Consider the following 23,540-nt stretch of genomic DNA (forward strand, 5'->3'; position numbering starts at 1 on the left):
TTGGATGCTTTCCCTTGGTCCAGGGGCCTCTCAGCAGGGTGACTGCCTTCCAGTGGTTTGGCTTTCCTCCTTTTGGAGGCAAGTTGCTGCACAGCCATCAGCCTTGGCTTGCTGGAGGCACCATGGCTCTCAGCCTGCCAAGGAGAGATACTGCAGATGCACAGTGTTTGGGCACCCATCCTAAATACTTGCATGATGAAGCCCTCTGGCTTGGGAAGGTGCAGCAGTGTGTGCATTGTGCTCATGCTGGTGTGTTTTTCCCTGATTATTCTGTGTGCCTGTGACTTGGTTAAACAGCCAGGATCTGTGATTTGCATGGTGAGCACTTTGTGTTTGGTGCTGCAGTGATCAGTGGATGCTCTGGGCTTGCGCCTAATGGATCTTGCAGCTAAAGGGAGAAGAGTGCTCTTCTCTGGCCTGGGGACCTTTGAAAGCATGGCTGTGCATGTACTGCATCCAGTCTTGCCTTGCTGTTTCTTGTTTGTGCCATTTAGGAAGAAGTATTTTGAATAGGTGAGCAATTGAGAATGTTAACTTTGACCTACCCATCAGCCACAGTTTAGGCTTCCTTCTAAGTACGCATATCTGATGTTTTTAAATGTGACTCTGTCAAAATGCAGTGGAACATCCAAGCTGTGCTCATGCTCTATTTCAAGTTCCAGACCCATCTTCCCTAAATGGGGTGAAATTTCATTTTATTTCCTTGTAATGAGAACGTGCACTGAGGATGATTTATTGATACTGATACAGGGAGAGCAAGGGAGCGATGTGACTCTGGAAACCTGAATGTTCTTATGGGGTCTTATCCAGAATCCTGCAAAAATCCCTGTCTTCTGTTTGGCTTTCTCTCTTTTCCCGTCTTTCCTGAGCAAAGTTTTCTGTACCTTCTCTGTGCACAGCTGTAATGGTTCAGCTAATAACAGTAAATTTCCTCACACAGAGCTGCACCATAGTACATCGTGGAACCATGGTCAGCCTGGGAGTATTTTGCAGGCAGGTACTTCTTCCCACCTGGCTTCAAAAATCCGAGTCAATTCCAGTCTGAAGGGAAACTACCTGGAAGTATCTGTTTTCCCTGTGTTCTCTTAGTAAAATGATTACATTTGCTGTTATAGAATTGGTTGAGTTGGAAGGAACCCTTAAAGGCCATTTGATCCAACCCCCCTGCCCTAAAAGGGACACCTACTGCTCGATCAGGTGCTCAGAGCCCTGTCCAGCCTGACCTTGAATGTTTCCAAGGATGGGGTGTCCCCCACCTCTCTGGGTAAACCTGTGCCAATGCTTCGCCACTCTTACTGGAAAAACCTTTCTTATATCCAATCTAAATGTCCCCTCTTTTAGTTTGAAACCATTTCCCTCTGTCTTATCACTACAGACACTGCTGAAGTTTGTCCCCTTCTTTCTTACAGTTCCCCTATAGATACTGAAAAGCTGCCATTAGGTCTCGCTGAAGCCTTCTCTTATCCACACTGAACAGCCCCAGTTCTCTCAGCCTGTCCTTGTAGGGGAGGTGTTCCATCCCTTGGATCATTTTTGTGGCCCTCCTCTGAATACACTCCATCAGGTCCATGTCTCTCCTGTACTGAGGACTCCACATCCGGATGCAGTACTCCAGGTGAGGTCTTACCAGCACAGAGCAGAGGGGCAGGATCACTTCCCTCACCCTGTTGGCCATGTTTTTCTTTCCTGCAGCCCAGGATACAGTTGGCTTTCTGGACTGCAAGGGCACATTGCTGGCTCATGTCCAGCTGCCATCCACCTGTACCCTTAGGTCCTTTTCAGCAGGGCAGTGCTCCATCCTTACACCCCTCATCTTGTACTGATTGTGAGGATTGCCACAACCCGGGTGCAAGACCTTGCACTTGAATTTGTTGAACCTCAGGAAGTTCTCTTGGGCACACTGCTGGAGCCTGTATAGGTCTCATTATGGCATTGTGTTCCTTGCGTGTGTTAACGGCACCACACAGCTTGGTGTCATCCACAGACTTGCTGAGAGTGCACTCAATCCCACTGTCAGTGTCACTGATGGAGATGTTACAGAGCACTGGTCCCAGTACTGACCTGCTTACTGAAGTACAGATCGATGACACCAGTGGCAATGGGGTTTGTCAGACAGGACCTGCCTTGGTGAAACTGTGCTGGCTATCCTATATTACCTTCTTCTCTACTGTGTGCCTTAGCAGAGCTTCCATGGTCTTCCCCAGCACTGAGGTAAGGCTGACAGGTCAGTAGTTCCCTGCATCGTCTTTTATGTCCTTCTTAAACATAGATGTGACTTTGCATATTTTCCAGTCACCAGGCACTTCATCTGACTGCTGTGACTTTTCAAATATCACTGAGAATGGCTTGGCAACTATGTCAGCCAGTTCCCTCAGGACTCTGGGATGCATCTCAACTGGTCTGATGAGCCTTTATTTCAATATGCACTGTCTTAGCTGAAAAATCAAGCTGTTGATTCAGCTGAAAGACCATGTAATAGGAGAGATATGGATTTGAAGAGTGGATTATTTGGTGGTTAAGGAGTTGATTGGATTACTGCAGCCAGAGGATTGTTGTCAACAGCTCTACGTCCAGGTGGAGGCTGGTCGTGCGTGTTGGGGGTTTATTTTGGGACCAGTGCTCCTCGACATCTTTACTGATAGGTAATGCATTCCAGTATTTGTGATTTTTGTTTTAATACAAGGCTCTAATGCAGTGATATCCTACCTATGGGTAGACGGTGGGATCAAGTACACCTTCATCAAGTTTGCGGATGGTGCCAAGTTATGTTGTGCAGTTGATACAACAGAAGGAAGAAATGCCATCCAGAAGGACCTGGACACGCTGAAAAAGTGGATGCATGAGAATCCAATGAGACTGAACTGGGTCAAGTGCAGGATCTTGTACTTGTGTCTAGGCAGTCCCAGATATGAGAACAGACTGGGACAAGAATTCACTGAGAGCAGCCCTGCAGAAAAGGCCTCGGGGGTCGTGGTAGATGAAAAGCTGGACATGAGCCAACAGCATGCACTTGTAGCCCACAATGCCAGTAGTGTTGTGGGCTACATCAACAGAGGGGTGGCAGGGAGTGGATTGTTCCTCTGTGCTCTACCCCTGTGGGGCCCTGTGTGAAGTACTGTGTCCAGGCATGGGGCCTCCAGTACACGGAGATTGCAGAGGGTCCAGAGGAGGACAGAGATGCTCAGGGGACTGGAGCACCTCTCCTATGAAGAAAGGCTGAGGGAGCTGTGATTGTTCAGCCTGGAGAAGAGGAGGCTCTGGCGCGATCTTGCTGCAGCCTTCCAGTATTTCAGGAGAGCTTATAAGCAGGAGAGAATGACATTTTACGTGATCTGATGGTGATAGGACAAGGAGGGGGTGGCTTTAAACTAAAAGAGGGGAGATCTTGGTTGGATGTTAGTGGGGAATTCTTTCCTCAAAGGGCATTGAGGCACTGAAACAGGCTGACCAGAGAAGGTGTGGGTGCCCCATCCCTGGTGGTGCTCAATGCCAGGTTTGATGGGGCCCTGGGCAGCCTGAGCTGGTGGCAGCCCTGCCCATGGCTGGGCGTTGGAACTGGATTGCCTTTAAGGTCTCTTCCAACCCAAGGCATTCTGAGATGATTCTGTGGTAGTCATAACATTCATTGCTACCCCTTCTCATATGTGGAGAGTGTATGCTCGTGGATCTTGAGTATGCCTTTGGAGTAACTAGTACAGATGTGGCTGAATATGCCTGCAATTCCCAATGCTGTAGCATTTTATGGGCTGTTTTGCCAGATCATAATTATCCTGTGGAAAGCCTCTAAGTGTGCCTGATCTAATTGAGGCAGTTGTTTCAGAGCCGAGTACGTGTCTGTGATATAGCACTGAGGAATTTTGAAAAGTGGTCTTGCCACTTATTCAAGTCTCTGCAGATATCAGCAGTCAGTAATCTGAGCCATTTTAACGGCTGGACAGGCATTTAAATAACTTATTTTCAGTGTGTATGCTCTTTATTTTTTTCTCTCTTAGAAAGAGAAAAGGAGAAGAGGTAGATGGAAATGTGGTTGCAAAAAAGAAATCAAGAAAAGAAAAAGAAAAAGAATCAAAGCAGGAAAAACAGCTGAAGGTGAGTTTTAGCTGATTAGATCCAAAAAACTGCCTTGCTAGAAGAATGCAGTGTCAGACACTAACTGAAGAGCTGTGGTACCTGGAGAGGAACTGTACCTGCTGCCTAGACAAAGCAGAGTTGCAGTACAGCTGGTCCTCATGTCTTGGCACAGGAGGTGGCCTGATGCAAAGCCATTGCTGAAGGCGATTCTCCCTGCTGTTGTCTCCTGAAATACAGGAAGGAACTTCTCTAGGACTTAGGCTTATTGGATTTAAATAGATTAGGTTAAACTCCTCTCTCTCAGAGAAGCTGCTTTCATGATCCTTTCCGTTTCATCTGACTGTGGTGGCTGAAGCTCTGATACCGAGCACTGTTTCAGAAGAGCTTGGTGACCAATTAGTAGCTCACTGTAAAAAATTAAGCAATGGTGAAGTGTGGAATTAGATTACTGAGAAGTTGTGTTTCTCTCACCCTATGAGAAGCAGCGTTCAGTTGTTGAGTACAAAGTGTGATAGATAGCAGCTTTTCTACCTTTTAATTTTGGAATACTGTGGGAAGAATTCCTAATGGGGCTCTAAGAATTTTATATTCATTAGAAGTTTGGCATAGGTACTTTCCAAGGAAAAAAAAAAATAACAAGCAGCTTTGCTAAAGCTTAACACTTAGTGGAGTTGTAAAGAAAATGACATGATCCGATTCTTTAGGATGTTTCTTTTCTGTCTAACCCTTTCACCTTTTGTAGAAAGGCCTAAAAGAATGCACAGGCTTATCTGGGCCATTCCAGGTTTCTTATCTAGTAGAAATACTTCTTACACCTGAGTGTCTTAAAATAAGGACAGTGCGTTCCAGCATTTATGATTTTTGCTTTAATACAAGGCTCTAATGAGGTGCTATCCCTGCTGTTGGCAGAACTGGGTTGGTGACGTTTGCAGAGGCTGGGAACTCACTGAGAGTAGTAGTGTGGTAGAAACAGATTCTGCTCCACCTAAAAGCTAACTGTTTTGCTACAAAAACTTGTATCTTTTTGTATGGGGTAGTGCCATAAAAGTTGTCCCACAGTCTTTCTGCTCACATATATAATGCAGAAGCATTGGTTTATACAGAATCCCGTAGAGCCAACCTTTCCCTTGTGATCTTCTTGCGAGAGTACTTTTGAAAGCTATCGTGTGTATATATTCATACTGAAATCTGAAGCATGTGGCTTTAAAGACCAGATCTAGTTGTTTGGATAAAACATGTGGTTCTCCCTATGGTGAAGCTGCTGATTCTTGATGCTAACCCCACAGTTACGGGGGTGTTCCCAGTGACTGCAAATAGCTAAGCTGACAGGTTTCGTCCACAGGAGCAGACAGAGCTGATCTGGGGCATCAAGGATGAGCTGAGGAAGGTCTGCTCCACGAATGACCTCAAAGAGCTGCTGATCGCCAACAAGCAGGAGGTGCCTTCAGGGGAGAATGCAGTAAGTTGATCTGTAGTCACTTTGCATGTCTGCTGGGTCTTCAGTGTCCCAACTGATCCATGTTTTTGTCACTGGCTCTGCAAAAGCAGATTGGCTGTGGTGCTTCACATTGCCTCCTTCTAACCGTTACATGAGGCTAAAGGAAGCAAAAACTGCATTATTTTCTAGTTATTTTCTGGCACGCTTTCTAAAAAAGTCACATTTCAGCCTGTGTAACTTGCAAAAGGTTTCTCTCTTTCAGAGCCACATGTCACATGAAGTGTTTGTGTTTATTAAGACTGTAGGGAGCGTGGGAGGAGATGTGGGAAGTGTCTAGACTCAAAATGGCCGAGAAGATCTCTAGGCAGGAAAACTGGGGCTTGTCTGAGCCTACGTTCCCACCTACATACTTGTGCTCAGATGCAGTAGGTCTCCTTCTTTCCCTCTCCAGCAGTGCTGTCTAGTCAGGCTCTGTGTGGGGGTTATGCTCTCCTGAATGCCCAGTTTTGTATTCTTTGTTGTTTCAGATCTTGGACAGAGTGGCAGACGGGATGGCGTTTGGAGCTCTGCTTCCTTGTGAGGAGTGTAAAGGGCAGTTTGTGTTCAAGAGCGATGCATACTACTGCTCAGGGGACATTACTGCCTGGACTAAGTGTGTGGCTAAAACACAGACTCCCAATAGGAAAGACTGGGTAATCCCGAAGGTGGGTGTTAACTGTAAATATGATGATCTGAAGCATGCTTCTTAATTGATGCTTCCTCCTGTGAGTAGTTTAGATAAGCAGCAGTCAGTGTTGGATGCTGGAGAGTAAAGTGTGCTGCAGTGCTCAGCAGCTGTGACAGCGGGGAATCCTGTCACAGCTGCATCCCTCGAGGAGCAGTTAATATAGAACAAAGCCATCCCTCTTCCCAGTAACACTAAATTAAAAGAGATATTGCTGATTTGATTTGAAACCTGTCATTTACTCTCCTCTAGCTTTGGTTTCTGAGTCAATTAAGTGGATATTTGCCTATCTTAATATGAGTATCTTGGAAATCTTTTGAGAGCTGTTGTAAATGATACAATCTGGCCGGTGCTTAACTTGGCTTTTAAATTTTATAATAGTATTTGTTGTTGTTAAACTCTGCATGCTTCTATCCCACAGGAATTTCGTGAGATTCCTTATCTCAAAAAATTTAAGTGTAAGAAGCAGGATAGGATATTCCCTCCTGAGGCTGCAACTGTGAACTCTGCACCGCCTCCATCTGCATCCGCTCCATTGACAGAGACTGTCACTGCACCCCAAGGTCAGTGGAGTTCAGGGTGGTGTGTGATGCCATTCCCATCCAAACGGGCCCCTTGAAGAGGCGTGCTGTTTGCTATTCTCTTACCCCTGAGCAGTCTGAGCTCTCCTGGTAGGAAACAGAATTGCAGTGTCACGTGCTACCTCTTCCTAGCAAAGGAAGGCCCTTTTCTGGCACACTGGGCACACATGCTTGGGATCTTGTTGTTTTTTCATGTGTGTGTGGTTATTGTTTGTTGTTTTTTTTTTTTAATGACAAATCATTTTGAGTATTTCTCGATGGTGTGTTCACAATGAATCAGAAAGTTAAAGGCCTGTGTCCCAAGTGAGACCTGCTGTGAAATACTTCTTGACTTGGTTTCTTGGGGAACATTCAGGATCAGCTTCTATATTCTACACCCAGTGTTAGGTTTTTAAGGTCAAGAAGTTGTTTGAAATCCTCTTTGTGTACTTAGTCTCAACAACTGCTGACTAGCATTGTGCAAAAACAGATGTGCTGTCTCCAACCTGCAAATTGGCAAATGGTTCAACTCCAGTAATTCCACATAGGCCGCTGGCACAAGTTGCATCCTCTAGTGATGTGCTTTGCCCACTAAGAACTGTAACTTATTTAGTTTATTTAGCCCTGGCTGTAGTTGGGGGAGCAAGGGGGCGTTGTTGCTTGGTGAAAAGGGTGAGAGTAATTCTATCTAGCTAATATTAGCCAGATCACATTATTTTAATTGGCAATTTGATTCCCATTCCACTGTGCCCTGAAAGTAAATACAAACTACTGACTAGAATTATGCCCAGCTTACTTCATTTGCTAGCAGCCTAACTCATTTGTGTCTGAGATGGTGGTTGGGGGGAACAAACCCTTCAGTTGGTGAACCAGAATTAATAGCAGTCATCTTTCGAAATGCAGATAAGCTTTCAGATATTCACTGTGCCCTGAATCCACCTGCATTGCAAAGCTCATTGCATCAGTGTTGACACTATGAAGTAATGGAGCCTCGGCTGCCTACCAGTTTGCTTGTTACAGGGCTTGCATAATTCAGCCAGCTTCCAACTTTGAACTGTCTGTAAAATGAAGACTAAAATGTATTGTAACATGTGAGAATGCTGTTGTTTGAGAGACAAACTTTCTCCAGCTCCTCAAATACAGATCTCCTTTTGAAAAGGCAGGACCTTTCATGCTGTCCAGTCATCAGATGAAGAAGGAGGCTGAGCAAAGTCACTGGTAGACAGTTTTGAAGCAGACTTAACAAAAGCAACAACAACTAAATGCAGGCAAATAATGTGCCCACATATGCATCTTTTCCAGCCTTCCATTCATTCTGCTTGTTGTATGTGCTGGGCTTTGTCATCTCCCTTAGAGAACGGGAGCTTTCTCCCACTCATTAGTCAGACCTGCTTGGACTCATCTCCCTGCAGGCTGTGCTGATTGTTCTGAGTGTGTGGGATGCTGTCTCTGTGCTCATTATTTGTGTGGGGGACTCTGCTTGACACTAATGTGCCATTTTGTTTCTGAACCCCTAGACAAACCACTGACCAACATGAAGATCCTGACTCTTGGAAAGCTGTCCAAGAACAAGGAGGAAGTGAAGAATATTGTGGAGGAGCTGGGAGGAAAGATGACAACAACAGCTAACAAGGCCACCCTGTGCATCAGCACACAAAGTGAGCAGCCTGGGGATGGTCACTTCTAGCACTGGATGCATGTAGTTGATTAGAGCTCTTTGTGGGTCAGTGTTTGGGTTAGGGAGTGCATTTGCACATGCATGTGGTCTTGGAAGAGTAAAAGGAAACGTGAGTTGGTTGAGTTTTACTCACCTAGCAAAAAGTAATCACGTGGATTGTGCCATAAAGGCTGGACCAGTCAAGTATAATGTAAGTGTTCCTGCTCTAGTCCAGTCGGCAGCTTTGTACGTGGTGGAAGTGCATCTCCTCAGTTTTACAGAGTCCTGAATTGTTGTCAGACTTAGAGGCTGAAATCTTGAAACCTCACTGTTTGTTTTTTTGTTTGTTTGTTTTCCTCCCTTTCCTGCATCTGCAGAGGAGGTGGAGAAAATGAGCAAGAAGATGGAAGAAGTGAAGGATGCCAAAGTTCGTGTGGTCTCAGAGGAGTTTCTTAAGGATGTGAAATCTTCCAGCAAGGGCTTTCAGGAGCTTCTCTCTCTCCATGCAATTTCACCTTGGGGTGCAGAGGTGAAAACGGAGCACCAGGAGGTGGCGGTGGATGGGAAGTGCAGCAAGCCTGCAAATATGAAGAGTGCTGGGAAGGTCAAAGAAGAACAAGGTGAAGAACGAAGTGATTGTTTCTCCAGGGGCTTGTTTAATGCTCTGTGTGCACAAAGAAAATCTGGGTATAGTCTAGCCTCATCCTTTCCTAGAGTTCTCTGACTTTTTTTCCCTCATAGTAAATTTTAAATAATCAAGCTTTAGGTAAGACCAGGTTTAAGTGAGTATGAAGCTGTCTCTTGATGGGTTCTGTCTCAGTGGCACTCTTAGAATCACAGAATTATTAAGGTTGGAAAAGACCACTAAGATCATGTATTCAACTGTCAGCCCATCTCCACCGTGCAGTAGTCTTCACAACTGCTACAGTAAGCTTGCATTATTCATGCTGGAAAGTGAACAAAACCATTAGATATGCTCAACTTCTTTTCCATAGCCCCCAAGCTTTTAGCTTCTGTCATTCAGTTCCGTGTTATTGCCAGACTAACAGCAGCAGGATCTCCAAGAGTGCTGAATGTCCCACATGCCCTGTGAAGTTTTAAAATCTCACTTAAATACCACCACAAATGTCTTCTATCTCTCATGTAGTTGGAAAAATGATATTGGGGTCAGGAGGAAGGAAGGTAGATGTTATCTGGAGAGATCTTGGTTTTCATTTCCTTGTGGGGGATGGCAGCTGGGAATTAGCTGCTAAAGGCAGGTAAAAAGCCATTGAAGCGTTGGTGGTATTATGCTGGGAATCTGATTTGAAGCCTCATTAAGGTAATAATTATGCAAATTGGGAATTTATATCTTGATTCAACTCAAACTGTATTGCCTGTGTTGGAAAAAATTAACTTCTTATCCCTGCAGGACCTAGCAAGTCTGAGAAGAAAATGAAGCTAACAGTTAAAGGTGGAGCAGCAGTAGATCCTGATTCCGGTGAGTGAGAACAATAGCTGAGCCTTCACCGAAGTCTTCGGGATGCATGATTGTTTGCAGCATTCTTATTTTTATCTTTCTGTGGAAGGGTTTGCAGTCATTAAGGTAAAAGTTAAGGACGCTGTAAAAGGAAGTGGAATTCTTAAGATGGCTTTTCTCACTATCAAAGGAAGGCTATTGATTGACACTTAAAGCTTGGGTATTCTAGAATATTCTAGTGCACCTTTCAGGAGGTCGATTTAAACTAAGATATATTCATATTTCAGCTTCAGAAACACGTTAGAGGAGTGGCTAAAGGCTCAGGCAGCAGTGGCTGTGGGTCTGGCATAAGCATTTGCCTCAACACACTTTGAATGGGGGCAACTGATGCTACTCTCCAAATTGATAATGTACAGAAGTTGTCCTTAGAATTCGTACTGCATCCAAGTCCAGCCTTCGTTTTGTCAGTCCATTTTTTTAATGTGACACCTGTAAAGCTCTCTCTCTCTTGAGAATTCTAGCCAGTCATGCAGTGTGCAGTGCTAGACTCTAGGCTGTCCTTTCTCAAATGTACAATTTTTCTCGAGTTAGGGTTGAGGTTCATTCCAGTGTACCTAAAAGCATGTACCTGCAATGTGTTGACAAGTAAGCTTCAAATAGATTTTAATGAGCATGCTACCACTGTTCTTTCTGATATTTTGTTAATTTTCTCACAATTTTGAAACGTGGGTGAGCATGAATGTAGGAAAGAAACCTAAAATAGTAACCTCTGTGCTCTAATTCTGTGCCTTCTTTATAGGCTTGGAGGATTCTGCTCATGTCTTTGAAAAAGGTGGGAAGATTTTCAGTGCAACTCTTGGCCTAGTGGATATTGTGAAAGGAACAAATTCCTATTACAAACTGCAGCTGCTGGAGGATGACAGAGAGAGCAGGTGAGTTCAGTTTTCCCCAGAAGTGTCTGTTCACTTTTTTTCTCCTAAGTTCTGGATTTTTGGTTTCTAAAGAAGCGAAAAATGAGTAAAATGTTGTTGTAAGGAGTTATGGATAGATATGTTTGTTTTAAAAGGTGGGGAGGCTGAGGGGCAGCTGTTGAATTGTATCTGGTAGCGTTCATTTGTGCATATGTGTGAGGCACATACAATAGATATCCAATTAACCCAGTCCTAAGAAGACAGCAGGAGGGTCACAGTGCTCTGTGACTGACAGCAGCCCATGAAAATACAGAAGGTTTTTCTGTTTTAACATCCAGGACCCCACTCATGAAGTCTGTGATGTTGGGAATCTTCCTCATATTCTCCAACTTAATTTTGTCTTCTAATTGCAGAGCTGTGATCTTGGGAAACAAAGCCAGGTTCTGTCTCTTAACACCACAGTGTAGTTCTGACCTGGAGGGGCAGTGACACTTAGCAAAATGCAGTGAAAGGGTCAGGAGGTGATTGTCATCAAATGTGGTGGATCTGTCCAGTGGTTACACTTCTGATAACAGATACAGAAATTGAGGGGGATGTTGCTAGCTCCTGTATTTGGAGCTTGTATCTGGATCTGGATTTAGGACATGGAGTGTCCTGAGAAGCACAGAGAATCAACACCTGTGCTTCTCTGCCTGACAAATTGGAAAAAATGAATTGATAGCTGAAGCTTACCCAAGTTAATGTTAGTAAAACAAATACTTCAGTTATTTTTGTTGTCCCTAAGAATCTGTACTCTGTGACTTTGAATCACAGGCTTAAGTATGCGTGTTGTTTTGTTGTTTTTTTTCCCTAAATACATGAACTGAAAAGTCTGAAGATGTGTATTTGTAAAATATTGACTCAAGTGGTAATAGCCTCTTTTTTTCTTTCCCCTTTTCTCTCTTGCTGTGCATGCATTCATCTTCAGAGCTGTACATCTGGTGTATTTACAGCAGGTGTTCTTTACACCTGTTGTTGGACATAGGCACTGTGGTGGCTCTTCTGTTGCTTTCTTACAGAATATCTCTCCTTAAATTAACGACATGCAAATGGCTGATTCACAGTTGCAGAATCGGTTTCATTTGGACTGAGATCTATAGAGCCAGAGCCTTTACATCTGCTCTTTTCTTGCGTTTCACTTCTCTAGGTACTGGGTGTTCAGATCCTGGGGTCGTGTGGGCACTGTCATTGGGAGTAACAAGCTGGAGCAGATGCCATCAAAAGAAGATGCTGTTGAACACTTCCTAAATTTGTACGAAGAGAAAACTGGCAATTCTTGGCATTCAAAGAACTTCACTAAATATCCCAAAAAATTCTACCCACTGGAAATAGATTATGGACAGGTAACTGTTAAATGTCCCTGTGCCAGGTGGAGCATTGCTCAGCTGCTTTCCTGTAACTCTTCTCTTCTGTGCTCATTGACACTTTAACAAACTTGAGGGATGACGTGCAGGGGTTTTGCTGCACAAATTATTAATGTTAGCATAGCAAGGAGACTACTGGGAGGACAATTATTCTTGTTTACTCTGCTTAATGTTATAGCAGTTAATTTGAGATGAAGTAAGCAGTCATTTTGGGAACTCCCTGCTTTATTTCATTTAAAATAGGCACAGTTCATCTGTTTTCTGCATTCAGAATCCTCCCAAGTGGTGAATTGAATCTTATGCAGCCCAATGCTGAGTGTGCATGTTGAGCAAGCTGAGGAGAAAGTATTTGTTAGCAGTAGGATTTGGCTATTTAGACAGCTATGCTCAATAGGAATTCTATTCCTTCTGCCCGATGGGAGTTTATATACTTGTATAAAGACATACCCACGGCTTAAGCTATTTTCAGATGACATAGGTGAATGCTGCTAATAGCTATAAAGCCATTTTTGAAGCCATTGCATTTTTCTGTAGCCACATTACTGGATGTCATCTTCCAGTGTCAGTTCCACTGTCCAGTTCCAGCAGTCAGTGCTTAGCTTTCTTTCTAGAAATCTGAATATTGCAGCAGGAAACTGTTATACTGCAGTGTGCAGTGACACTGAAGCGTCTGGCAGATGCTTTATGGATGAAACATTCTACCCAGGAAGACTCCTAGGAAGTATTGCTTCTAACTGATGATGCCTGTACTTACTGATGGCCATTTTTATTATAAAAACATACTGAAACTAGTTATTGTATCTCTATTTTGTTATCAAACAATGAAATAAGCATTCTTTCTTTTTTTTCATACCATGGTCTCTGCAACAGAATCTTGCAGAATGAGTTAATACTGCTACTTGAGGTAAAGCAGAGATGCACACAGTTCAATTCCCTTAATTCTACCTTTACTTTATAAGGCCACCTCTTGAAACACTTCTGCCCAATTACTGCATAGGTGGATTTTTGAAGCCACTTAGCTCCAAAAAGTCAGGCCAGCATCCAACGCTTCCTATGAACTTCACGCTAGTAATATTATGCGTACATTAAATTGGTTTTGATTAGTTACCATGGCAGCCAGTCTTTCACCTTTTCCTTTGTGATTTTACTAATTCTGGTGCTACATTTTCTTCCCAGGATGAAGAAGCTGTCAGGAAACTGACAGTGAGTGCTGGGACTAAATCGAAGCTTGCTAAGCCAATCCAAGACCTTATTAAGATGATTTTTGATGTGGAGAGCATGAAGAAAGCCATGGTGGAATTTGAGGTGACTACATGCATGCACATGTCTCGATTATAACTTCCTTTTCTCTCTATATCATACTTGCACAGCCTGAAGTAAGTTCTTTGCAATCCAGGGTGTATCATTCTTTGCAGAAGTCACTGCTAGTTCTAGATCAGCATTGAATAAGGGCAAGAGTCTGACCAGGGTTTGACAAGCAGTGGAAGTAGTACCTTAGTTATGATGCACATGAGCGTGTTCTTTGTTCTACAGTAGGGAATGTCTGTATCAGATCTCCTTCTGAACTGGGCCAAACTATAGATTTTGTTGTTGTTGTCTTATTTCTCATTTGTTCTAATGATACCCTCTTTTCATCCATTCTTCTTTCCTTTATGCTTTTAGAGATCAGTCTGGTAGTATCTCTCCTTACATTGAAAGAGCAGAGATCCTGCAGGTTGGTTGTTTTAATACAAGTCAGACTGGTTTGATTCTAAATAACAGATGTCAGTTTTCTTCAGCCAGCTCGGTTATCTTGTTCTAAGACTTCATATTTAAACAGCTTACCTGAATGTTTTCATATGTACAGCACTACAAGACGTTGGGCAATACGTTAGTTATGTTCTTGTGTATCTTCAGTGTCTCTTTTGGTTGGTTTTCTAAAACAATAATAATAGCTTGTAACTGGAACTGGCAAAAGGCTCTAGATTGTCTATCGGGATGTCATCTGGCTTTGTAAAGCTCTGAAACTGTTAATTCATACAGCTGCATGTTTGTAGGAGACATGAGAATCAGGGGACTCGCTTCCTACTAGATTTATCTTGTGCTGCTGCTGAACAGCTGTTTTTCTTTAGAGGAGTTATTTTTTTTTCTCCTAGTCTCATGTTTCTCTACATCCTCCCCACATGGCTGTGTGATGCCTTTAACGAGCCTGGTGTTGAGATTTTCATTCTATCCAGGCACTCTCACTCTGCCCAACTGTGAGTTCTGATGCACTTTTCTTCCTGCTTCTAACTTAGTTTTTGAGAGTTTCCCCTCACCAAGTGTACAGAGTGTTATTCTGGTTTCCATGTCATTGCCTTGCATGAGGCTGATGGTTACAGGGCAGTGTGTTCCAGTGTTTTGCCCTCTCTTGCATGGGTAAATATCTCCCTTGCTCCTCATGATAATCCTGGCACGTGCAGCTCTGACACAGAGCTAATTCTTCATGTTGCCCTCAGTGTTCCTGGCAGTATTAATCTTCAAATTTGTCCTCAACATATGATCAGTTTTGAAGTCTGTCTTCTCATTTGCTTCCATCGTGACTCTTCTTAGTAACTGACTGTATGTATACGTAGTTGCAGCAGAAGGTAAGAGCTCTCCTTAGCCCAATACAAGGTGGAAACCTGCATTTAAAAAAAAAATCACTTGAGGGCTTTCAAACCAGTCTCTGTAGCACAGAACCGTCTTCTGAGTTCAGCTTGCAGAGAAGACTTGCACACAGCCAGGGTTCCTTGTTCTATAGTGAATGAATAATGTATAGCTTATCATGTAGTAGTATAGTATAGTAGATAGTATAGTAGTATAGTATAGTAGATAGTATACCATGTACGTGGTTTCATAGAATCTTTTGTCCTTGAGCTGAATCATAAACCCACCAAGTAAAGTAAAAGCTAGTTTCACCTGCAGGGTGTATGATGAGTATTGTGAAGAGTCCAGAAGGTATATGTGTGAACTTGGTAAATGACTCCATTGGTGTTTACTTTTGCTATGTGCTTTTGTATTCAGGCAGCTCATAATTGTGCGACGGTTTAATGCAAATCTGAAACTCAGTCAAGATCCATAAATACAAAAGGAACAGCAACAAATGAAATAAATAAATAGATAAATGCAGGCAGTCAAGGCATCAATTCTGACTTAGTTGCTTTTCATTTTTTTCAGATGTGGCTGTGAAGTATCTGAAGTATCTTGTAATCTCTTTACATTTGACTATTGATTATTGTAGCATTAAAGCTGGGGAGAGGAAGAGAGTGTCTAGGTTGTACGTAGGTATACAGAAGATCTTATGAGCAAGAATTCTTTCTTTCATATTGCTTCATTGTTAACCTGAAACGTATACTTACCAAAGTGATTCAGGAGCACCTTTGACAGTAGGTTAATGCTAAAATCCCAGTCAAATGCTTAGGATGCATTTTGTGTTACTCTGCTATGCATGCCTAGTCTCTTGTTGCTGCATTGCTTTGTTTATAGGACATCTTTTCAGTAGCAAACACTGTCTTTCTGATACCATTCCTTGATTAATACCAGGTCTGAGATGTTTCTTTTCTTTGTGTGAACCAATCTGGACAGACTTGTTCCTTGGAAACCAAAGAGACAGTGCTGCAACAGTTTCAGTGTAGTGAAATCCTGTTTTAATTGTTTACCACTTTATCAGATTGACCTGCAGAAGATGCCACTGGGGAAACTGAGCAAGCGACAGATCCAAAGTGCATACTCCATCCTTAACGAGGTTCAGCAGGTGAGTGTGATGGAGGTGTTCCAGCAAGTGGGGAGTTTGGTGGTTGTGGGCTTGGAATGATGTGAATGGTGAGCTGTGTGTGTTTGCTGGAGGTTTGTTTTGTTTTTGCATAATTTAAGAGACAATAGGAAGAGGGTGCGTACTTCTATCTTACAAGGGAGTGGGGGAAGCTTTTTTGCTGAAATGTAAATGATTGCTGATTTGTGTGAAGATCTGAGCTGCTCTTAGGTGTAGAAGAGTATGTGGTTTCCACGATGAACTAGCTAGTCCTCTTTTTCGTTGTGAAAGTTTAAGCAGTATTTTTATCTTTCCAAGTTTAGGTAGTTCTTATGCCTACTTCAAGCTTTTGTATCACAAACTTCAGGCTGTGTCAGACTTGCTACTGACAGAAATGGCAGTTGAGCAAATGAAGCTTGTTTTGCCCCCCCCAGAGAATCTGTTTGAGCGTGAGAGTAGAAGTAGTTGACTCAGAGAAGAATCTGCCTTGATGACTACTGTCTTTACGCATCATGACATGGACCATTCCAAGAATGACTGCATAGTACTGCCTGAAAGAGCTTGTAAAAGTACATCAGCATCTGCTGCTGTTCATTTGTTTTTTGTTTTTTTTTTTAAGTTGAGGGCACCTTGGGAGAGCATTGATTAAAGAAAGTTTTGATTTCAATTTTTAAAGTACCTTTCTGAGCACACACGCACACGTACCTTTATTTTGCCTTCTGGAAACCATAATCCCATTAGATTTTTTTCTGAGCAAGCCTGGAGCTTACTCTGTGCAAAAGAATTGCATAAAGCTAGCCCTTTTACTCCTTTGGGACTTTCAGGATTGAAATGATTTCTATTGCTGCTTCTGTTGATTTGTTCTCAAGTATCCTGTGTGCACCTGTTGCTGTGGAGCCATATTCTGGCCTATTCAGTAATTCTCTTTTGCTGCTTGTTTTCTTGTATAGGCGGTTTCTGACGGTGGTTCTGAATCCCAGATCTTGGACCTCTCAAACCGCTTCTATACTCTGATCCCTCATGACTTTGGGATGAAGAAACCACCTCTTCTCAGTAACTTGGAATACATTCAGGTAATACTAGAAATAGTATGCTGTTTGCAGGCAACAGGCCTGATACCTGACACCAAATTCATGAAGTTTGAAGAATTATTTCAACCCCCTGCTTTTATGAGGTTAAGCTTGTGGGTTTTCTCAGAATATCTGATTTTTTTTGTTTGTGTGTGTGTTTACATATGAAGATTGTATATAAGGTTTCAGGAGATGCATAAAAATAGATATAACATATATATATGTGTGAACACGTGTATTATATATAAGTATATATTTAAAAGGCAGTCTTGTTAAATGCCAGTGCCTGTGCTTCACATACGTTTTTATAACTTGGAAGTGTTCTAGAGTTATTCTGAACATCAAATACGCAAATGAAATAACTTATTTAAATTATTCAGGCTAAAGTGCAGATGTTGGACAACTTGCTCGATATTGAGGTTGCTTACAGTCTTCTCAGAGGTGGAAATGAAGATGGAGACAAAGACCCAATTGATATCAATTATGAAAAGCTCCGAACTGATATTAAGGTAAAAAAAAAAAAAAGTGACAGACCAGGAATGCATGCTGATGTCTTGTTGGAGTGTTAACAGATCAGCTAAGCTTAAAGTGGACAGATGTATTGGCATGAGTTTGAAGAAGGGCCACCAGGATGGCTATGGTGCTGGAGCACATGTTGCACAATGTGTTGCTAAGAGACCTTGGGCTTTTTAATGTGGAGGAGAGAAGGCTTTGGGTGTATCTTACCGGTGTGTATAAATACCAGGTGGGGTAAAGGAGTGCAATCTGCTACAGCTAACCCTGCTTTGAACAGGGCGATTGAAAGTCATGTAAGTTTCCAGAGGTGCCTTCCTATCGCCACTGTCAACAGTTCTCTGGTTGAGTGCTTTCTGTAGACTTCTACAAATTCTCTACTTGGGAATAAACTTTCACCTAAATGGTCAAATAGGGAGTCAGCTTAAACTGGGGAGCATAGGGTGAACGTCTTCATTTTATAACATGTTTGCTAATTCGTATTCTAGAGGAACTTCTCATTTGCTTCTTTGCAGGTGGTTGACAAAGATTCAGAAGAAGCCAAGATTATTAAACAATACGTGAAAAATACTCATGCTGCTACTCACAATGCATATGACCTCAAAGTTGTGGAAGTAAGTATGGGAGTACTGGGATTTAAGTTCGTGCAGATTAGCTTTATTGGTCTATTTACTGGCTTATGGCTTCACTTTATTTTTGAGTACCTTATCTCATTTCCCTTGTTGAAAGCAAATTTTGATAGACCAATTAGTATTTTATTAAATAGAAAAACCTAGACAGAGATAAGACTAAGCTTTTTTTTATTTCATCTTAATTTGCTGCATAAAAGAGTAGTTGTCTGAAATCAAGTTTCAGTTCCCTAAATGATTTTTTTTCAGAGAGTGATGGTCTCATGAAAATACAGAAGAGAGGGTAAAGGATTAATATGGTCCTGTGTGATCAAGGCTACCTCTTTTACAAGCATGACATAGCAAGCTGTGAGCACTGAAAAACGTTTATGTCAATTTTCATAGCAGATCGACCTATTTACCTGGTTGATTGCATGAAAATAATGGCTTATTTACTCGATTGTTCTTTTTCTCCTATCCCGTTTTGAACTGAAGATCTTCAGGATTGAACGTGAAGGAGAGAGTCAGCGTTACAAGCCATTTAAGCAGCTTCATAATCGCCAGCTGCTGTGGCACGGTTCCCGCACCACCAACTTCGCTGGTATCCTCTCACAGGGTCTCCGGATAGCTCCCCCTGAAGCTCCTGTGGTATGTTCAACGGACACCTTCTCTGGCTGCCTGCATCCTTGTGCCCAGAAGTGGTTATGGTCAGGGAGAATCTAAGTAGTAGGATTTCTCTTTGGGGAGGACCAAGTGTTATCTCCGAGCATAAGGACAACATTCGGTGTCCAGAGTGGGTTGCTGTATGGTGTCTATGAGAGTGTGAGTTGCAGCTTTTCTTTCCTGAGAGCACAGCCAGATGGATTCAGTACTGCCTTTATATTATCGATATTATTGTATGAATTCTTCAATGTCTTTTCCCACTTTGCTCCCCCCCTTGCTGCAGACCGGCTACATGTTTGGGAAGGGCATCTACTTTGCAGATATGGTTTCCAAGAGTGCCAACTACTGTCACACATCTCAAGCTGATCCAATTGGGTTAATACTACTGGGAGAAGTTGCCCTCGGAAATATGTAAGTAGCTCATTAGGAGCATTTTCTAAACATGCTTAAGGGTATTATAATAGAAGCTTATGTTAAAATTGAAAGCCTCTTCTGTGTGGAAAAAAGAGCACTTTGTATTCCTTTAAAAACAGTGTTGGCCTTTTTTGTCAAATGAGAACTGTTGGGTGGTGTAAAAACATGCTGCAAGTCTAAAATCATGTTGTAAATGCCAGTATCAATAAAATTAGTCACTGAGATGAAGTGTAAAGGCAGCTGAGCTTCAGAAATATAGAATTTAAATTAATTCTCCATACTCTAAAGCCTGAAAAAAGGTTGTGATTTTTTTTGTTTGTTTGTTTTTTAACCAAGAAATTTTAAGATGAACGTTGAATGCTGTTGTGTGCTCTTTGTGCTATCCAGGTATGAGCTAAAGAATGCTTCTCACATAACAAAATTGCCCAAGGGAAAACATAGTGTGAAAGGTAAGTTTTCTTTGGTAATGTGTTTTTGATGGCAAACTTGCTTTATGTTTGTCTCTCTTCTCAGCAAAGAGACCTACAGTCTTTTCATAGCTGTGCTTCCTTAAGAGTTTGTGTAATATGTAGCATTATGATTGCATCTGAATACGTGTATATGGAGTGTTTTGAGATGAGAGTTTGTACACTTGAAAACATAAAACCGAAGTTAATGGGCTGCCTGAAGTTCAGGAGGAGACTTTCATAGTAAAAGAACAACAAAGTGTGGTGTATTCTCCACTTTCTTACTCGCTTTCGACAATACAACATGTTTTAGAAGAAGGATGAGAGGCTTGATAGATGAGAGGAATAATTTCAAAGCATGTTGGAAACTTGTAGCGAAGGGAAAGGCTAAGGATAAAAGTTCAAATAGAACAGCTGTTCTCATTACATTTCTATCAGCAAAAAGTAGGGGCATATTGTAACGAAAAGAAAAATGAAAGACTTCATTCTCTAATTCAAGCACAAGAAATAGTAATCGTGACTGTCTTTACAGAGATAGGAAAGATCGATAGCATTTGGTAATGAATGGCTTCTCTTGAATGCTCAATTTTGAGAGGCTTAATAAATGAGTTTTCTATAATTTATTAAAACACGATCTAGCATTTCTTCAGTGCATTCCAACTATTACAAATGTCAAATTAGATTTGTATCAAAGGATTTAAAGAATAAGAATGGATTTATTAACGCTTCCTGAAAATGTTACAGTTTACTCGTGTATGTGCTAAAATATGAGAGCAATAAGGGTAGTCTGATCTGTCTAATTGTCTAATGTGTATGACAGAGCTAACAGCAAAAAGTGAAACTTCTTTTAATGTAGCAGAGCACAACTACTATAAATACAGTAGTGCTGAGTTGAGTAAACTGCCAACGTCCTTTATGTTCTCTTTAAGATATTTTTCCTCCCAGTCAGCACGTGACAATATATGGGATGTAATACATGACTGGCTGATTCATTTTCTTTATATGCAAAGTCTGATGTCTGCCTTCAAGATTTGTTTACTAATGTTTTTTCCTTTTCTAGGCTTGGGCAAAACTGCACCTGATCCCACAGCCACTACAACCCTTGATGGTGTAGAAGTTCCCTTAGGGAATGGGATCTCAACAGGAATTAATGATACTTGTCTGCTGTACAATGAGTATCCTTTGCTGTCACATTGTTGTGCGCTGAGTGTTGTTGACTTTAGCAGACTCTTGCTGATGTTGGTCAGGAGTTTTGCCAGTGTTATGATTTTTTTATTTTTTTTTTATAATCTGTTTTTGAGTGCATCTGTCACTGTTTTCAAAGGGGGACAATTTTACAGTTGTCATGCTTAAGTTATCATCTTGTTAAAAAGGAAACAGTACACGTACCAAAGAGCTGTTGCTTCAGCAAGACTCAATAGCTGAAGGTGTTGAAGTGGCCTATGGATGCTGCCAAGTACCTTGCCCCCCAGATATGTGCCAGGACAAGGGAAGGGGAATGCAGCCTGTGGTTTTGCATCACTCTAACATGGTTTCTTCCTTAGGATGCTATGACTGGTCAGCTTGACTGGGAGGAGATGGGGGAGCAGGCTATTTGGAGTTTAATCCCAGCTTCTTTCAGGTTCCCCACATCCTTTGCAAATATGAAGGTAAACATCAGAATGCCTCTCAGAGGGTGTAGCCTTTAAGCCTCTTTCCAGGCAGAAGTGCCCCAAAATCAGCACTGCTTTGGGAATGTCATGAGAATGTGATGGCTGTAATCTCACTGTAAAGATTGTCGACAGCTTGCTCGCTCTCAGTGAAACAGCTAGCTAATTAATACAATCTCTGGGCTATGTAGAAACTGACTTCTCACTTGGTAAGTTGTTTTCTTCTTAGAAGCAGACTTAAGTTGAGATTTGAGGTAAGTTTGTGGCCTAAAGCATTAAGAATAATTGACAAGAGCTGTATTCTGAAAAAACACAGTGCAGCCACAAAACGTTCCAGCACTGCCAATAACTGTAGAACTCTTCCAGGTTTGTTGTTTTCATTTTGTTTGTCCATTTTTGTTTGGGGTTTTTTTTTTTTTTTTTTTGTGGGAAGTAAAGATTAGTGACTTTTGCTGGGAGGTAGCAGTAGAACTTCCACATAGCTTGTGGCCAAGAATGCCAATGGAATCCTGAGGTGCATTGAAGAGTGTAGCCAGCAGGTCAGGGGAGGTGATCCTTCCCCTCTGCTCTGCCTGATGAGGCAACATATGGAGTACTGTGTCCAGTTCTGAACTACTCAGGTCAAAAAAGACAAGGAATCTCCTAGAGAGCATCCAGCAGAGGGCAACAAAGATGATAAAGGCCTGGAGTATCTCCCTTATAAGGAAAGGCTGAGCAAACTGGGTCTGTTCAGCCTGGGGAAAAGAAGACTGAGGGGTGATCTGATCAGTGTTTACAAATACCTAAAGGAAGGTGAGAGGCAAATGGTTGAGGCCAGGCTCTTCTCACTGGTGTGTAGTGATAGAAGAAGGAGCAGTGGCCTAAAATTTGACCATAGGAAGTTCCATACAAACATATGAAAGAACTTATTTACAGTAAGGGTGGCGGAGTACTGGAACAGGGTACCCAGAGAGGTATTGTCCATCTTCTGTGGAAATATTCAAGACTTTCAGGTCCCATCTGGACGTCTACCTTTGCAACCTGTTATAGGGAACCTGCTTCATCAAAGGGATTAACTTGATGATCTCTTGAGGTCCCTTCCAATCTCTATGATTCTGTGATGCTGGGTCTATAATTTCAGATCTCATTTAAGATATGTTGTTCCACTATATAGGTAGCAGGAAAGACATTGTGTTTTTTCTGCCTGACATAAGTAATCTTCAAGAGCTACAGCTTCATATCTAAGTCAGTTCACTTGCCTGCCACTCTGGATTCCTGCTGTGCCATCACTGATTCTCTTTTAGTTGACAGTTTCTAACTCTCATAGAATATTTTCAGATTCAAAGAAGAATCAAATTTAAGGATTTCCAGCTTGAAATGTTAGAACTGCGTAGTCACGCAAGTGTCTGTATGATAACTTAAGCTCAAAGATGAAGTTTGACTATGTTTTGAGTTTTGTGTGTTTTTAATATCAACAGCTATAATTGTTCCTTAACATTCTTCCTAGATATATTGTGTATGATGTTGCTCAGGTAAATCTGAAGTACCTGCTGAAACTGAAATTCAACTATAAGACATCACTCTGGTGAACAGTAGTTAGGAGTCCTGTTAGTTATACTGTAGTTACACTATAGAGTTGACTTCTGACTTGCTTAAGCATTGACTTCACTTATCAAGATACCAAGAGCTAAACTGCAAGAGCGGTTACTAAATCCTATTTAGTACAACAGTTAGTGAAAGTTTTTATATAATGTGGCAACACAAGGACCTGAATTCTGTTGAGAATGCTTAGTTGGTTTTGTTTTACACCGCTTCTATTTGTGGGGGCTATCAAGTGTTTCTTTTGATTGGCCGAACAAAATAGATGACAACAACAGCAACAGAAGTGTTTTTTAGCCAGAGGTGGGCGATAGCAGAGAAGGAACTTGAGGGTGTTTGTGATGTTTGCTCTGTTAGGGTTCCCACTTGTTTAAGATACCCCTTTTCAGTTTCCATTTTGAATAAATGATAAATGTGCATTTATTTTGAGGTTAAAAAAACAATAAAAGATAATTTCATACTAACAGCTTTACGTTTCAAAATTTCCGAATTGTTCTGCTTTGAGTAATCATTCAAACGTATCTGCTGGCGTTTTCTTGAAGAGATATATCTCTCTGATGGTCAAATGCCAAACATTAATATCTGTAGCAGTCTTATCTCAGGAAGTCATGGTGAAATGAAAATG

The 23,540-nt window shown here is 41.9% G+C and overlaps 1 protein-coding gene across 1 annotated transcript in view; it reads left to right on the forward strand.

The window, feature by feature from the left end:
• The window catches only part of PARP1 (poly(ADP-ribose) polymerase 1), a 30,003-nt gene extending 6,505 nt beyond the window's left edge, over positions 1-23,498 (forward strand). The window contains exons 5-23 of the mRNA NM_205263.3: positions 3,993-4,089; positions 5,414-5,530; positions 6,037-6,213; positions 6,655-6,796; positions 8,311-8,451; positions 8,828-9,070; positions 9,862-9,930; positions 10,709-10,841; positions 12,007-12,202; positions 13,400-13,528; positions 15,894-15,977; positions 16,925-17,047; positions 17,425-17,553; positions 18,073-18,171; positions 18,661-18,813; positions 19,112-19,239; positions 19,630-19,691; positions 20,749-20,863; positions 22,824-23,498. Coding sequence (NP_990594.3) covers positions 3,993-4,089; positions 5,414-5,530; positions 6,037-6,213; positions 6,655-6,796; positions 8,311-8,451; positions 8,828-9,070; positions 9,862-9,930; positions 10,709-10,841; positions 12,007-12,202; positions 13,400-13,528; positions 15,894-15,977; positions 16,925-17,047; positions 17,425-17,553; positions 18,073-18,171; positions 18,661-18,813; positions 19,112-19,239; positions 19,630-19,691; positions 20,749-20,863; positions 22,824-22,905 — 2,419 coding nt within the window. The 3' untranslated portion in view covers positions 22,906-23,498. The remainder of the gene's footprint in view (positions 1-3,992; positions 4,090-5,413; positions 5,531-6,036; positions 6,214-6,654; positions 6,797-8,310; positions 8,452-8,827; positions 9,071-9,861; positions 9,931-10,708; positions 10,842-12,006; positions 12,203-13,399; positions 13,529-15,893; positions 15,978-16,924; positions 17,048-17,424; positions 17,554-18,072; positions 18,172-18,660; positions 18,814-19,111; positions 19,240-19,629; positions 19,692-20,748; positions 20,864-22,823) is intronic.
• Positions 23,499-23,540: the final 42 nt, after the last annotated feature.

Source organism: Gallus gallus, chromosome 3 (assembly GCF_016699485.2).
Source record: "Gallus gallus isolate bGalGal1 chromosome 3, bGalGal1.mat.broiler.GRCg7b, whole genome shotgun sequence".
NCBI classification, from domain to species: domain Eukaryota; kingdom Metazoa; phylum Chordata; class Aves; order Galliformes; family Phasianidae; genus Gallus; species Gallus gallus.